Source organism: Oreochromis aureus, linkage group 5 (genome assembly GCF_013358895.1).
Source record: "Oreochromis aureus strain Israel breed Guangdong linkage group 5, ZZ_aureus, whole genome shotgun sequence".
Lineage (NCBI taxonomy): Eukaryota > Metazoa > Chordata > Actinopteri > Cichliformes > Cichlidae > Oreochromis > Oreochromis aureus.
The window spans coordinates 25,900,368-25,914,404 of record NC_052946.1 but is presented as its reverse complement, the minus strand read 5'-3'; the positions used below and the strand labels follow the sequence as shown (position 1 = coordinate 25,914,404).

Here is a 14,037-nt window from a genome sequence, read left to right as displayed (position 1 = left end):
GCGCTCATAAAGAGTGACGGAAGGAGGGAGGGGGGGGTTGTGGTTGGCTGGTTGGGGGAGGGGTTTTTACAGACAGCAGGCAGGAAGAGACCTGCGTGCAAACATAAAGCATGAAGAAATGAAAGACCCCTGCAGTGCCGGAGTACTGCTGCTCTAAGAGAGCGCCGATACCACCAGAGAAAAAAAAAATACACATTCACTGTCAAAGCACTGATATCGATATATATTTTTTTATTATTACAAAACGAGCGACCCCCACCCTGAAGAAAGCAGGGTCAAAGTTCACAGGAAGCTGGGGGGCTGCCATTTTTCCCTGCTGCTGCTACTGCTAGCCTTTAACGTTAGATGCTAAAACGACGGGAGGGGCGGCTGGTTTTGGATTTTGTAGCTAGCTGCTTTCGGTTGATCGAAATCCCCACGCATAATCTGCCATTTCTCCGACCTTTGTCGCCAACAACCATTGTTATTGGATGAATTCGGCATGGAGAAAGTAGCAGAGCCGTCTTGGACTTCTTCGTACACCTACCAGGTGAGCAAGCACAGTGCGGAGATGCTACACAACCTCAACATTCAGAGGAAAGATGGAGGCAGGTTCTGCGATGTGATCCTGCGCGTCGGCGAGGAAAGCTTTCCTGCCCATAAAGCAGTGTTAGCCGCCTGCAGCGAGTACTTCGAGTCGGTCTTCAGCCGTCAGACTGAGGGCGACGGCGACGCCAAGGAGCTGGAGATGCATACGATCAGCCCGAAAGTTTTTAAAGACATCCTGGACTTCGCGTACACGTCTAGGATCGTGGTCCGACTGGAGTGTTTCCCGGAGTTGATGACAGCTGCCAAGTTTCTTTTGATGCGCTCGGTTATTGAAATATGTCAGGAGGTTATCAAACAGTCCAACGTACAAATCCTCGTCCCGACCTCTCGGGGAGGAGATGCCAGTCTGTTCCAGGCCACGGGGGCCACGGAGCTCGGTTTCCCGGTGGCTCACCAGGGTCTGGTAAACGGAACGGGAATGCTGGTGAACGGTCAGAGCTTTGCTAACAGCATGCAGATGCATGTGGACGGAGGAGGTGAAGACGCCGCCGCCGCGATTCTGGAGGACGGCGGCGAGTCGTCGGTGCCGATGTTGGAGCCCGTCGAGGGACTGCCAGTCTCCCCATCCGCGGAAATAACGGGGAACGCGTTTCCTCACGACGCTGGCTCCCCGGGGTCGAAACGGTGCAGGGGGAGACCAAAGAAAGCTGGCGGAGCCGTGGAGGCTGTTCACTTTAACAACAGCCCCCAGAAAGACAACGGACTGTTTCCCTGTGGGACCTGTGGCAAAGCTTTCACCGAGGCTTCCCGCTTGAAGAACCACGAAGCGCAGCACGGAGCCTCCAGCGGGGCTGTAAACAACCTCAGCGACAGCCTGTCAGCCCCGGCCGGGATTTCTCTTCTATCTCAGCCCGGGCTGCTGGAAAACGGCGTGCAGTTACACGGAGGCCTCGCCTTGGACAACGGCCGCAAGAGAGAGAGGACCAGGCGGCACGTCGGCTGTGACATTTGCGGGAAAGTGTTCCGCGACGTGTACCACCTGAACCGACACAAGCTCTCCCACTCCGGGGAGAAGCCATACGCCTGCCATGTGTGCGGGCTCCGGTTCAAACGCAAGGACAGGATGTCGTACCATGTGCGCTCCCACGACGGCTCAGTTGGCAAACCCTATGTGTGCCAAAGCTGCGGTAAAGGGTTTTCAAGGTGAGTTGAATGAGGTGTATAAATAATAATAATAATTGGTCAAACTCTGTTAGGAGTTGTAAAAAAAACAAAACAAAAACCACACATAGTGCTGTTACTGGGTCTTAATGCCCTAAATTTCCAGATCATCCCAGACTGAAGTGTGCTTTGTTGTTCCTTAATTTAATTAAAGGTACATGTGTGAATCAGCACATGTAATTTAGTCCATTATGTGACGGTATCAAGTGAGTACTTCTATATTTAACAGTCAAAGCAGCTTTAGAGATGCACAGACGCCACCATCATTCCAACAGCTCGGATAAAGGATCTTGTCCATGGTTTCTAACTACTGCCGTGCAGCCATGCATGCACCTTTCATATAACATTTTCACTACTTTACCTCCCACTATGAGTCCTGCCACAGCTGTCAAATTCAGGATAACCAGTGTAAGTAATCATTAAAGTATCACCACTGTGTTTTGTTTTCAGATACACAAACCAGTTGAAGGTTGGGATTTAGCTCACTGCCTCCACCTACTGCTTTGGAGGTTAATGTTTCTGACATGATGAAGAAAGCAGCAGTTTTTTTTTTTTTTCCACAAATTTTCCTGAAATCTTTTGTTTGTTTGTGTGTCTCAGCACAGGTATGACTGAAGAGTTCTTACTGGCCGCCTTTGTGAAGACATACTTTTATGTTTTCTCTTAAGCTACTTTGGTTTCAGGATGGTGAGCATACAGGGTCACCGGTCTGGCTTCCTAGAGCCCTTCAGTAGAACAGTGACACTGTTAATGTTATTAGTAAACCCTCTGTTGAGGAAAAGGCTACTTTACCTTCAGCCTTGATTTGATTATTTTGTTTTTAAAACAAAAGAGTCTCTTAAGGACTCCTTTATTATATTAATGTCATACAGCTCACCTGTACCTCGTTGCCAGCTTGCACACTGTGGGAGGACAGCTCTCTGAGACATGAATGAATGAATCTAATTAATTTGAGTAGCTTCCCTCTCGTGATTGATTCTCATGCCAGTGAGAAAGTAATATAATACTAATATACAGAGTTCCACACAGGTTAACAGGGAGTTCTGATATCAGGCATATCAGTTCATGATGCACAGACTTTAATTTGCACTGTTTCCTTTCAGACCAGACCACCTGAATGGACATATCAAACAAGTACATACAACAGAGAGACCCCACAAGTGCCAGGTAGGATCAATATGTCTATCTTGTGAATAGCCACATCGAATGAGTTTCTTTTTTTTTTCCCCTACTGTGAGAGGCATTAGCTCAGTGATTTCTGTCTTTCAGATTTGTAATGCCTCTTTTGCTACAAGAGATCGCCTCCGCTCTCACCTTGCATGCCACGAGGACAAAATCCCCTGCAAAGTTTGCGGCAAGTTCCTGCGAGCTGCCTACATGACAGACCATCTCAAGAAACACAGTGAAGGAACTCATAACTACTGTGGCATTTGCAACAAAGGTAATTCCTTCAAAAAACAAAACAGCATTGTACTCAGTTTCGAAATCTGAAACCTCTCTACCCCCTATCTTGATCAATATCCAGAGGGTGCTGACGTCCTGGATGTTCACAATATACAGACTGATATTATTTGGAAATTTGGTAACTGTGCTTTTAGGAAAAATAAGACAGTCTAGAGTCTAGAGTTATGGTTGGCGTACTGCCTTGTGATCTTGTGATATTTAAAAGTAAGATTTTGATTATATAAGATAGATTTTAGTTGTTTTTTTTTTTTGTTTTTTTTAGTTGGTTGCTCTAGCTTGTGGATTGAAGTTGAATAACATAATCTGGCAGGGAATCTGTTTGTGAAGATTAACTTCACTACATGGATGTAAAATTACATCTCAATTTTTTTCTCTGTTGATTATCCATAAAATCTGCTGTGATCTTCATCTGAATCACAGTCATAGACAGAGCAATCTGATTTACAAACAAGCCTGACCAATTTATTGGTGGTCCAATGTTATCAGCCAGTATCAGCATTTATAACAGTGAATAAATGGAAATAAGAAGACAAGTGGGGATAAACATCCATCAATTGTTCCTCCATTACTCTGAATATTCCCTGATAACAACAGCAGCAATTATAACTGTTGGGCAAAATCTGTTTGTCCAAAAAAAGAAGGAATATCAGCCAGCATATTGGAATATCAGATTTTTAAATTGCCAAATATCTCTGTCTGTCCTAAAAATCCTATATTGGCGAGGCTTCAGTAATCACACACAGCCCAGAGGTGTGTACTGTAATTCGAGTTAAGTAAGCGAGTTTTTCTTATCGTTAGCTAGATTGAAAAACCTAAAACCTGATCTCAGACTTGGGGGGGTTTCAGAACAGTGCTGATCAACTTTCTGCTTCAGGCTGTGTGCTCGTATAAGAGGGTGTTTGATGCGTCATTTCATATCAGTCGACGCTGTCAGATAAACGGGTGATAAAGAATATAAAAAAGTTTGGAAGTCCTCTCTGCTGCAAATGAGGGAATTTGGCAATGCTGCCAGAAAATGTTTGATCTGTTTGATCTTATTTAAGCGGTCCGTGCGCTCTCAGCGATGCAGTTCATTTCTAATGTGACAGCAGCACAGAACTGGTGTGAAACTAGACTCAACACACTTAAATATTAAAGACTACTCTGTGCATTCACGCCTCATACTTTTTCACAGCCTGATGTGAGGTGTGGCCAGATCAAAACAAAGTAGATTTTATCACTTGATTATTCCTGGTGATTAAGAGCCTGTGACTAAATTAGTCAACTGGTCAGTCTGTGTTTTATTAGCTGCGGTTCCAGTATTGTAAAACTGACTTGGCAGCTGGTTGGGGACCGAACATAAAAGGCATGTTTTCATATTTTCGACATGTCCAACTGAATGCATGCAAAGTCCTGCAACAATGGTGACACATACAGTTTGGGATGCTGTAACTTCACGGCTTCCTTTAGTGGTATTAGTCATGTGCAGCTCAACATGTTGCATGTATGAAACGCATTTCTTCAGCAGATGGTGTGTGTGTGTCACACTTGGAGCATATTTGTTTAAATAAAAGAAATGACAAAAAAGTTACTCTTGCAGTCGATTTTAAATTAAAACTCTGAACATAACCTTCTCCTGATCAGGTGTTCAATCTCCCTTCGTGAAGTCAGGTGTTCCAGTTATTGTGGACATCACATCAGCAGCACGTAAAAATCACGACTGTCTTAATAATCATTTCAGTTATCCTGGAAATTGCTGAGGGTTCAGATTTTAGTTTTTTGCAATTGCATGTCTGAACATTGAATTTCGTATGGTGCTTACAGTCTCAGTCATACATATTGAAGGTTTCTTCACGTGTCTGATTTTTGCATCTTTAGGCCATTACAGAGAGTGGAACAGGCCTGTAGTAATCATGCAGGTTAGACTCCTCTGGCTGACCTGATTATTTACTGTTCTGACGTGTGTCTTCAGTACTGTTGAAAATTTATTGGAGAAATCTAATTATATTTAGACTGATTTCAGTGTGTTTTTAAAAGGAGTCATTCCATCTGTAATAACTGTGATCCATGGGAAAAGCCCTCTCTCCTCCCAGGGGCTTAGTTTTACTGTAGTATTATTATGTTGTCTTTATTTTTACAAGTCCAGACAATACAAAAAACTGTTTGAAGCTCTGTTGTTTGACATTGTCGAGCAGTACAATTCTCAGTTCACCACACATCCAGAAATGAGTCATGGAGTGGGAGCAAACTCGAACAGCACACCTTTGTTTCAGGACACCTCTCTCACAGGCGGGGATGTCAGTGTGTCAAGCAACTTCCTTCTTCTTTGTTCCTTTGGTCCCAGGTTTCTCCACCGCATCCTACCTTAAGGTGCATATAAAGACACACCATGGTTCTCCACTGCCCCCCTCTGCCACAATGCACACCTTCCCTGAGCCAAGGGGGGAACTGCAGATGCACAACGGCAACCCTTACCACATGGGACGCCAGTGCTCAGTGGAAGGCAAGCAGCCGCCCGCCCCATCCCAAACTTTCATGTTTCTGGCTTTCATTTGTTCTGCGGCCGTTTATTTATTTATTTTTTGGGCGGGGGGGGAGAAACATGCTGCTGCATCTCTGTATATGTTAACACACGCATACATCAGCTCCTGCTTCCAAGCTTTTCGCTGAAACATTTACTATTGCACCTTCATTTGTCAAGTATTGCACGTCTCTGTGACGACAGTTGCTGTAATTATTCTCTAACTGTGACACCCTTTTTGTTTGTTTTTTTGTTTTTTTTTGTTTTAAATGATATCCAGGTTAATTAGGCATGCGGTCAGTTTCAGTGTTACATAAAAAGCTGGAAATGCCAGTGAGCTCAGGCCAGCTTCGTGACTCATGCCAAAGGTCGGGGTGGTAGGGCTGCGGGAAACTATTGTCACACCTTAGACCGTTAAATCTGTTTGGTAGTTGAAGAACTAATTTATCTTTTAACATCCTGGACTCATCTCAAACTTTAGGCTTTATTTCTAATGTGATGTGTACGTACGACTATTCTTTTAAACCCTGATTTGTTTTGAAAACTGTCTACATATTCCTGTTGCCACTTGGAATAACTGAAGATGTATCCTTTTTTTTTTTTTTAACTCTTAAGCTGACCTTTTTTTTTTTTTTTTTTTTTTTACTCTCAACCATGTTAGCAGGTCACATACTAATTCATATTTCTTTTATTTGTACACGTGTGTCTGTCCAGCATGGCCATGGCCGTATGGTTAACAGTGTCTGTATCTGCTTGGCTGGTTCATCCACTGTTGTTGGGCTATGCACAGTGTTGCATGATCGTCCTAACGTGTGCTCCATTTGCCCTGGATTCATTGAAATTTTCATAGTTGTGCCATTTCTGTTGGAGAAACTGTGAACTGAACCCACAAGTGGTTAAATGTAATATCAAAGAAAATGCTGTCTTCTGTTGATTTACAATTTAATGACTTGGGCTTTTAAAATAATGGATTACATTAACAACTACACATAATATGTCAGTGGAAACATCAATAGGGTTCTAAAATTCACACCTTTCACCTGTCATGGGTGCAAATTAAGCATGAGAATTCCAAGAACCACTGCAGGATGCTTTGAAATTATATGTGGCATTTGTAAAATTAAGTGTTAAGTATTTAGCAGTCACAATTATAATAGCAACTTCAAACTATCTTTTCAGAAAATGCATACCTGTTAGTCAAAGAGCTATTAGAAAGCACTATTACTACACTATATATTAAGCTCTGATACTAAAAAGGGAAAATGATGTTCTTACTTCAAAAAATAACATTTTCCAGCAATATATGTCATAAACTTGCAGCGCTATATTTACTATATTTCATTAAAAGAAGCTTTCCATATATATATCGGAAAAGTTGTTCACCGTTATTGATTATATAGCTGTGATTGGACAATATTAACTGATAATATTGGTCAGGATCTAGTTTGGGGGGATAGCTGGTCTTCTTTTTTTTTTTAAACTTCTAAACCTTATAAAGGAAAGTGAGTTTCTGTTGAAATGACACAAAAAAAGCACATTAACACGTTTAACACATATTTTATGTTAAACTTGTTTTACCTCATAAGTCACATACAGCCAGTTTGATCTTTAAGTGTACTGGACCAGCAAAACTCTCCTTTCTGTCGGTGTAAAGACATTTTAAGCAATTAGATATTAACATATAATAAGGAGAAGTGCTGTTTCGACTGTAGGTCTGTTTTTCTGCTTGCTAAATGTGTAAAATTAAAGAACAAGTTATGTTAGGTATTTGCCCAGACTGTCCTATATCTATAATATATTTATAAACAAAGATTTTTTTTTTTTAAACAACCCCCCCCCCCCCCCCCCCAGAAATTTCTATAATACATAGTAGGAAGACATGACCTTTTCAGTTTCTCTAGTTCTTCACTACTTTAGTATAGAATGAATGAAGGAAGTTTTTATCAGCAGAAAAGGCTGTAAAACATAAATACACTTATACAGACATTTACCGACACCACTGACAAGCACACGTCCCTTTTTTCCCTACTTCTTTTTTGTTCTTTTATCTGTAACCTTCACTTCTTGTCACAGGACTAGTGAGACATGTGAACGTTACACTTCTCTCCCTGGGAGGGGGGGGTCGGTCATTGTGACGAGATACAGCTGGATTCGCAGGTGCATCTGATGATATTAATTGCTGGCTCCGTTCTTTAGCTGTTTCAGTGAGCCAGCATGTGCAATCGAAGGATCCCGTGTAGTTTTTTTAATTGCACCTGTATTTAACAAATCAAGTTTCAGCAAGGATTATAATGAAATGGCACACAGTTTGATTAAAGTAGTCAGGCACCCAGGGATTTATTGTTTGTTGACTGTGAGCCAAGGAAAAGGTTAATTCATTCATCACTGACAGCTTTAGTGAAGGGACTCACTCAGCATGGGCTCATTTGCAGTACTGTACATGTCTAGTATACTGTGTACAAACAGCATTAACACTAGTGATGAAGTAAAGGTATTTTTGTCCATATGGTTTCCACCGGCCTGTTATATCTGTCCCTCCCCCTTCCTTTCTCCCTGGCTGGGTGCTGTGTAGACCTGTGCGCCAGTCGCCAGCTGCTTCTCACCTCGTCTGAGGCAGAGGGGCGCTTTCATGGGCTCTCTGGACACCCAGTTCTTCCCCAGCCTGGCCATTCAACCCTCTGCTTGCAGCCTGAGCTGCTCATGGGGAAGCCAGGTGGGGCTCCATATTTCTGGGAGTGTCGCTCTGGCGGGGTGCCTGGCTTCCCCGTCCATGGGCCTGTCACAGGTCAGTACAGTCCAGCAGGAGGGTGGGTGGGGGCATGGTGCTAGCATGGCCTACTGGTTGGATGAGCACAGCAGAATTCTCAGTGGACACTGGGCAAATGGACTGAGCTAGATGACTGTGTAGTTAAATGCTGTAGCCACATTTTGGAAAGAACTGTATTTAATTATTGATGTCTTTCAGTCATCGTATCTGGTTCTGCCCGTGCTTGGTGCTTTCTCATGTGACCCCCGAAGTTTACATTTGATTTCTTTTCAGGTGCCAGCCAACAAATGGATTAAAGATGTTTTTTGAGAAAGCCTAAAGCCTAATTGATGCCTCTCTTTTTCTCCCATTTGTTTTTTTCACCCCCCTCTTTTGCCTCACCTCCCTCTTCATGTCCATGCTGTATCTACCTCAGACGGGCAGGAAAACGCTGGTAAATGTCCTCACCTGGAATCGGAAGAATCAGATCCTTCATTCGGGGATTTGTCCAACAGTGAAGAGCTTAAATCTCCACACAAAACCGACGGACCAGAACTCGAGATGCCCTCTTTGCCCTGCAATGGCGCCTCTGCGGGGGCTTTGGTCTCTCCAGAGGCATCTAAAGCCAAGACGGACCCTGAGAAGAAATTTATCTGCGGGATCTGTGGTCAGGCTTTCCGCACCAAGTCCTACCTCAACAAGCACCAGCACAGAGTTCACAAAGCCCAGAAGGTCCAGGGCGTTTCGGGGTCCAGCTTGAGTGATATAACACCTTCCCTGACCTCTCCCTTCTCCCCTCAACAAAACATGTCTCTGCTCGAGTCCTTTGGCTTTCAGATAGTTCAATCAGCTTTTGCCTCTTCACTGGTGGACGCTGAGGTCGGTCAAAGTGGAATTGACTTTGGAGGAAAGTGACTTTTTTTGCTTGAGGCTTTCCAAGTTGCAGGAAAGCCACCTTTTCTTAGGACAAAGCTGGGTTGCCCACAGAAGATACTCTGTATTTGGGAATATCTTTGCCTCAAGACTACTTTCGTTTTCTTTTTTGTCATGTTGCTCTATGTGTATCCAATATTTTTGTGAAAGACTGCCATATAATTCCTACCTTTTCTACTTTTCCAGATTATGTATGTGTCTGGCATTTTGCATTTTGCTTTATAAAGAAATTACATGAAGGCTTTATTTCCTTTAACTGCTAGGGATGTGTCAAAGTTCTGTTTTTTGTTTATTTTTTAAAGCCCTTTTCAGACACTGATTGTATTTATCAGTTTGTTAAAGTGATGGCAATCAGACAATTCAGACATGGGTCACTTTAACATTAATGTTCCTATGACAGAGAGCCATTTGGTGTAAAGACTCAGCCTGCCGTTTCCCGTAAGTAGATTTTTGTGCTTGTGGCATTAAGTATTGCTGTTATTGACTAATTAACTAATTAACCACACTTCTTATTAGAAGCAAGGTCTCTCTTGTGGAATTCATGATGGATAAACGCTCGTAGGTCTGACCTAATGAGTTTGGTAATTGTTAAAGAAAAGTGACCAAGACATTCAGTCAAAGGAGCGGATGTCTGAAAAGGGCTTTCAGCTTTTATATATGAGTTACCAGTCACAGTTAAATCACCATTTCTGAGATGAATTCTGTACTGCATCGTTAAAACGTAAAGTAATCTTTGTCCTTTTGCTCACTTCACCTACTCTGGTGTACTTGGTTAATAGACCCATGGCCATCACAGTGAATTTTTAATGCTTTATATCCTTACGCTCCCCTGAAGTCTTTAAACAGATGTCTTTACCTCAGAGCAACAAGAGGGCTAAATTCTGTATTTATTACCTTATTTACTACCTTTCAGAGAAGACTTTTTTTTTTTTTTTTTCTTAAGTAAAGAGATCTAATTTGGCTTAAAGTTTGCTAGCAGGGCTTTTTTTATCTGTTAAATGCTAAAGAAGAAATATTAATAACAGGCTTGATGTGCTTTTCATGCTGTTTCTTTTTCTTTTTTTGCTTCCAGTGTGTTAAGTGTCAGTTCTTATGCCAGTGAGTAGGACTGGTAGGTGTTAGGAAGCACTTAAAAAGCCCTTTGTTATGTGTTGGGTTGAATTATTTGTGAAATGTTCATTTAAGGAGAGGGAAGCCATTTATTGTTGTGACCTTCACAGTGTACGTGAATGCTTTTCCAATGAGATTTTTTTTTCTTTTTCTTTTTAACATATTTGGATGCAAAATCTGTCTTGAATCGTCATGAGCTTGTTAGCATTGAGCTTTGTTTTCCTGCTACACGGACAGCGTTTCCCAGTCTTGTTTTTTTAGGTGTTTAATCAGTTGTGTAAATGAAACAGGGACCAAGGTCAGGTATATTTTCGGTATATATTTTGAGAAATGTAGATTATATTTTATTAACTTATTAATGCCCTCAATTTTGTGTAGTTCTTTTTTTTCCCCCCCCTTTCATTGTGTGAAAACAAAAATCTTGTGATTTGCTCAGTTTGACTATTTTCACTCTAAATTATATTAAATATAGATGCGTGTTTGTTATGTGTGTGTTGTGCAACAGACATCGAGAGGGTTTGAGGAAAGATTTGCAATGTGATCCACCAACCTGTGAGTCAGCAGAACATATTTGGCTTTCTTTAATGTGTCATTGTTTCGTTTCGTGTTACTCTTCTCCCTCCCATTAGATTGCTATTGCTGTGTTGTTGCCGCCGCGTGCTGCGCTTGCCATAATGGTCACAGAGTACCTGTCTGGGTGTCTCACTGTGTTTATTCACAGACATTCCTCTGAATACTGCTGTTTCTTTTCATGTGTGCTTATAAGGCAGGCAGAAAAAGTCCTTTTACAGTGTCTTGAAGCACACCGCAACATCTTCAGTGTGGCTGACAGTTAAAGACCTGAAGAATTGGTGTTTTGAAGCTGAAACCAGCCGGTGCTTTGAATTTATATAAAACTCATGTAACCCATGTATCTGCAGATGTAATTCACTTTATTGATTAAATCACCGACAAACACAAATCCCAGTTTTTCACAATCATGATGTTCTTTCATCCCGATTTGTTGTAGTGGTGGTGAATCAGAAAACACCGGCAGATGACATTGAAACATTTGTGGAAAGGGATCTGCTCTTTTTAATGGTTTAAATTTAACGATTTAGTGTCATGTGGACCTCATTTTCCATTGGTTGGTGTTTTGTTTTTGTGCTTTAAAAAGTGTATCATGATGCAAATCAGGCTGGGTCCAGCAGCAAACTGTGTGTGTGTTTCTCTGTTAACAAAAACAGAGTGTATAATTGTGTGTGACTTTCTGTTTGATCTGTTTCCTGCTTTCTGCTTAATTATTATTTGTGGGTAATTGAGTCTGTTAAATTCAGTACATTCCCTTATTATTTATAGTTATATTGTGATTGTAACAAGTGTATATACCTTCCATATACACCTTTATAAATATATATAAATATATATATATAGATATATAAAAGAACCAACCAATATGATTAGTGTTTGTAAGTGGTGGTCCTGTACATAAAAATTTTATTATTTTTATTTTTCGTTGGTTTTGTTTGTTTTTCCTTGTCTGTTTTGTGGAGGGATTTTAAGTTATGGCCATTTGAAGGGTAAACTGCATGTTCTGGCATGCGAGCCGAGGTGGGGACTGAATGTCGATCACTGGTTGGTGGCAGTAGTCGTTTCACTGCTCACTCTGCTCCGGTAGCGCACACGCTGCCAGCTGACCTTTTTTGATTTTCCTTTTTTGATCCACTCTGCACTAGTATTTACTCCTTGAAAGGTAATAAGGGTTGTGTTGTCATAATTATTATTTGAAGACAAGTGTAAAATGCTGTAAGGATGTAATTCAACTTTTCTTTTTTTGTAGTTGGTTTGTTTTTTCCTCCCCCACAGGGATGTATAATTTGTTTCATTTATGTTGGTACTCCAGTGTAAAACATGACGTATTATTTCGGCCTGAGTGTTTTTGCTTTGTGCTTTTTGTCTGTTGCGAAGTGCCTTCCAAATACTGATTGTGCACAGCAGTGGATTAAAAAAAAAAAAAAGGTCCTCTTTTCTATAGGTTAATTATTGTACAGAGTGACTCGCATTGACACTTTTGTATAAAAACACAAATGTACAATATGTTCACTTGGTATTTTATCATCGTACACGATTGCTCTTAAAACATGTGAGCTACATGTTTTGTTATAACGTCTTTGGACATATTTCAATATAAGCTTACTTTTCTATAGATATTTGTTTTTGTACTCTGTTATTGAGTCTCATCTCTTGTCTTGGTACAGAGGTGAGCAACAAATAAATTGCAACTTAAGCCCCCCCAACTGTTGTCTTGTTATTACTCATACTTGGTCTTTTGCAGCTTTAGTCCAGTTCTTTACAGTGTTTTGTGTGCATTTAGAGATGCTTTTCTGCAGATCATGAGCAGTTGTTTGAGTTACCGTTTCCTTCCTATCAGTTTGAAGCAGTCTGGCCCTTCTCCTCTAACCTCTGGCATCAACGAGGCATTTTCACGCAGAGAACTGCTGCTCACTGGATATTACTTTTTCACCATTCTCTAAAAAAAACCCTAGAGATGGTTGTGGGTGTGAGGAAAATCCCACCAAATCGGCAGTTTCCAAAATACTCAGTGGCGTGTTCAAAGTCACTAAAATTGCCTTAACCCCCGCATTTCTGATACTCAGTTTGAACAGGTCATTTTGAGCATGCTTACCTGAACTGAGTTGCTACAATGTGATAGGGTGATTTGTTATTTGACCAGGGGTACCTAATAAAGTGGATAGTAATTTTAGTCTTACAAATATGGAATCCCTGAATTATGGTAATGGATGCCTGGTTTGTTGTGAAGTATTTCACCCACATGATCACTTCTGCTTTAGTGCCAACAATTACCCACTTTGTCGCAGTGCCACTCTTTTTGATAAAATGAGAACCATCATAGCTTCTGTTTGATCGTGATACTAACTGTAATAATGTAGTGTCCTGTGTTTTAGTCTAACAAAGTAGACAAAAGACTTTAATTAAAATGGGTCTGAACTGAAGGTAAAAATTAAATGATCTATATTGTTTTCCTTGTAACGCAGAGTAGATCTACTGTGGCATTAGACAGATTTAAGAAAACTGTAACAAAATCGGGTTGCTATAGAAACTGGACTACCAATGAAGAGTTATTTAATTTAACTCACTAAACATTTATTTCATTGTTGCTCAGTTAAGCTACAGCTAGGTAACTTTAAATCAAATTACTGAATTTATGGAGTGTGGGTTTATGTCATGTTTTTTTTGTTTTGTTTGTTTTTTATAAGGGTGTTTGACCTCTAAGAAGAAAAGGGAGTATGAATATATTCTTCCTCTTTGTGTCATTACTCTATTTAGATTTTAACTGTAAGAGGGCTGAATCATGGGCACAAATTAATACATTAAAACTAAAATACAATGCAGATGCACAGATAAGCCATGCAGAATGAGCAAAGCTAAAACCAAAAGTTTAGGGATTTAGACTATTGTAAACACTTGGTTTAAGACTTTTACTCTTTGATATGTATCCCACTGCAGCTCAAGCTGGGAGGTCCCGCCTAGATGT

At 40.9% G+C, this 14,037-nt stretch overlaps 1 protein-coding gene across 3 annotated transcripts; it reads left to right on the top strand.

Annotated features, from left to right (window-relative positions):
* The first annotated feature begins 182 nt into the window (after positions 1-182).
* Positions 183-12,773, top strand: patz1 (POZ/BTB and AT hook containing zinc finger 1). 3 transcript variants are annotated; one of them, XM_039612383.1, is made up of 6 exons: positions 183-1,731; positions 2,853-2,916; positions 3,019-3,190; positions 5,537-5,695; positions 8,286-8,498; positions 8,896-12,773. In XM_039612383.1, exons 1-6 carry the CDS (start codon positions 482-484, stop codon positions 9,372-9,374), a joined length of 2,337 nt encoding a protein of 778 aa, XP_039468317.1. In that variant the 5' UTR covers positions 183-481; the 3' UTR covers positions 9,375-12,773. The 3 variants fall into 3 exon arrangements, with proteins under 3 accessions (XP_039468317.1, XP_039468318.1, XP_031613425.1); XM_039612384.1 differs by lacking the exon at positions 8,286-8,498 and having other exon boundaries at positions 185-1,731; XM_031757565.2 differs by lacking the exons at positions 5,537-5,695; positions 8,286-8,498 and having other exon boundaries at positions 188-1,731.
* Positions 12,774-14,037: the final 1,264 nt, after the last annotated feature.

Bases quoted from the DNA above. Each gene is read 5' to 3' on its own strand.
- patz1 (XM_039612383.1), top strand. From the start codon at position 482: ATGGAGAAAGTAGCAGAGCCGTCTTGGACTTCTTCGTACACCTACCAG. The intron at 1,732-2,852 runs GTGAGTTGAATG...GTTTCCTTTCAG, and splicing joins TGCGGTAAAGGGTTTTCAAG to ACCAGACCACCTGAATGGAC. The intron at 5,696-8,285 runs GCAAGCAGCCGC...GGTGCTGTGTAG, and splicing joins ACGCCAGTGCTCAGTGGAAG to ACCTGTGCGCCAGTCGCCAG.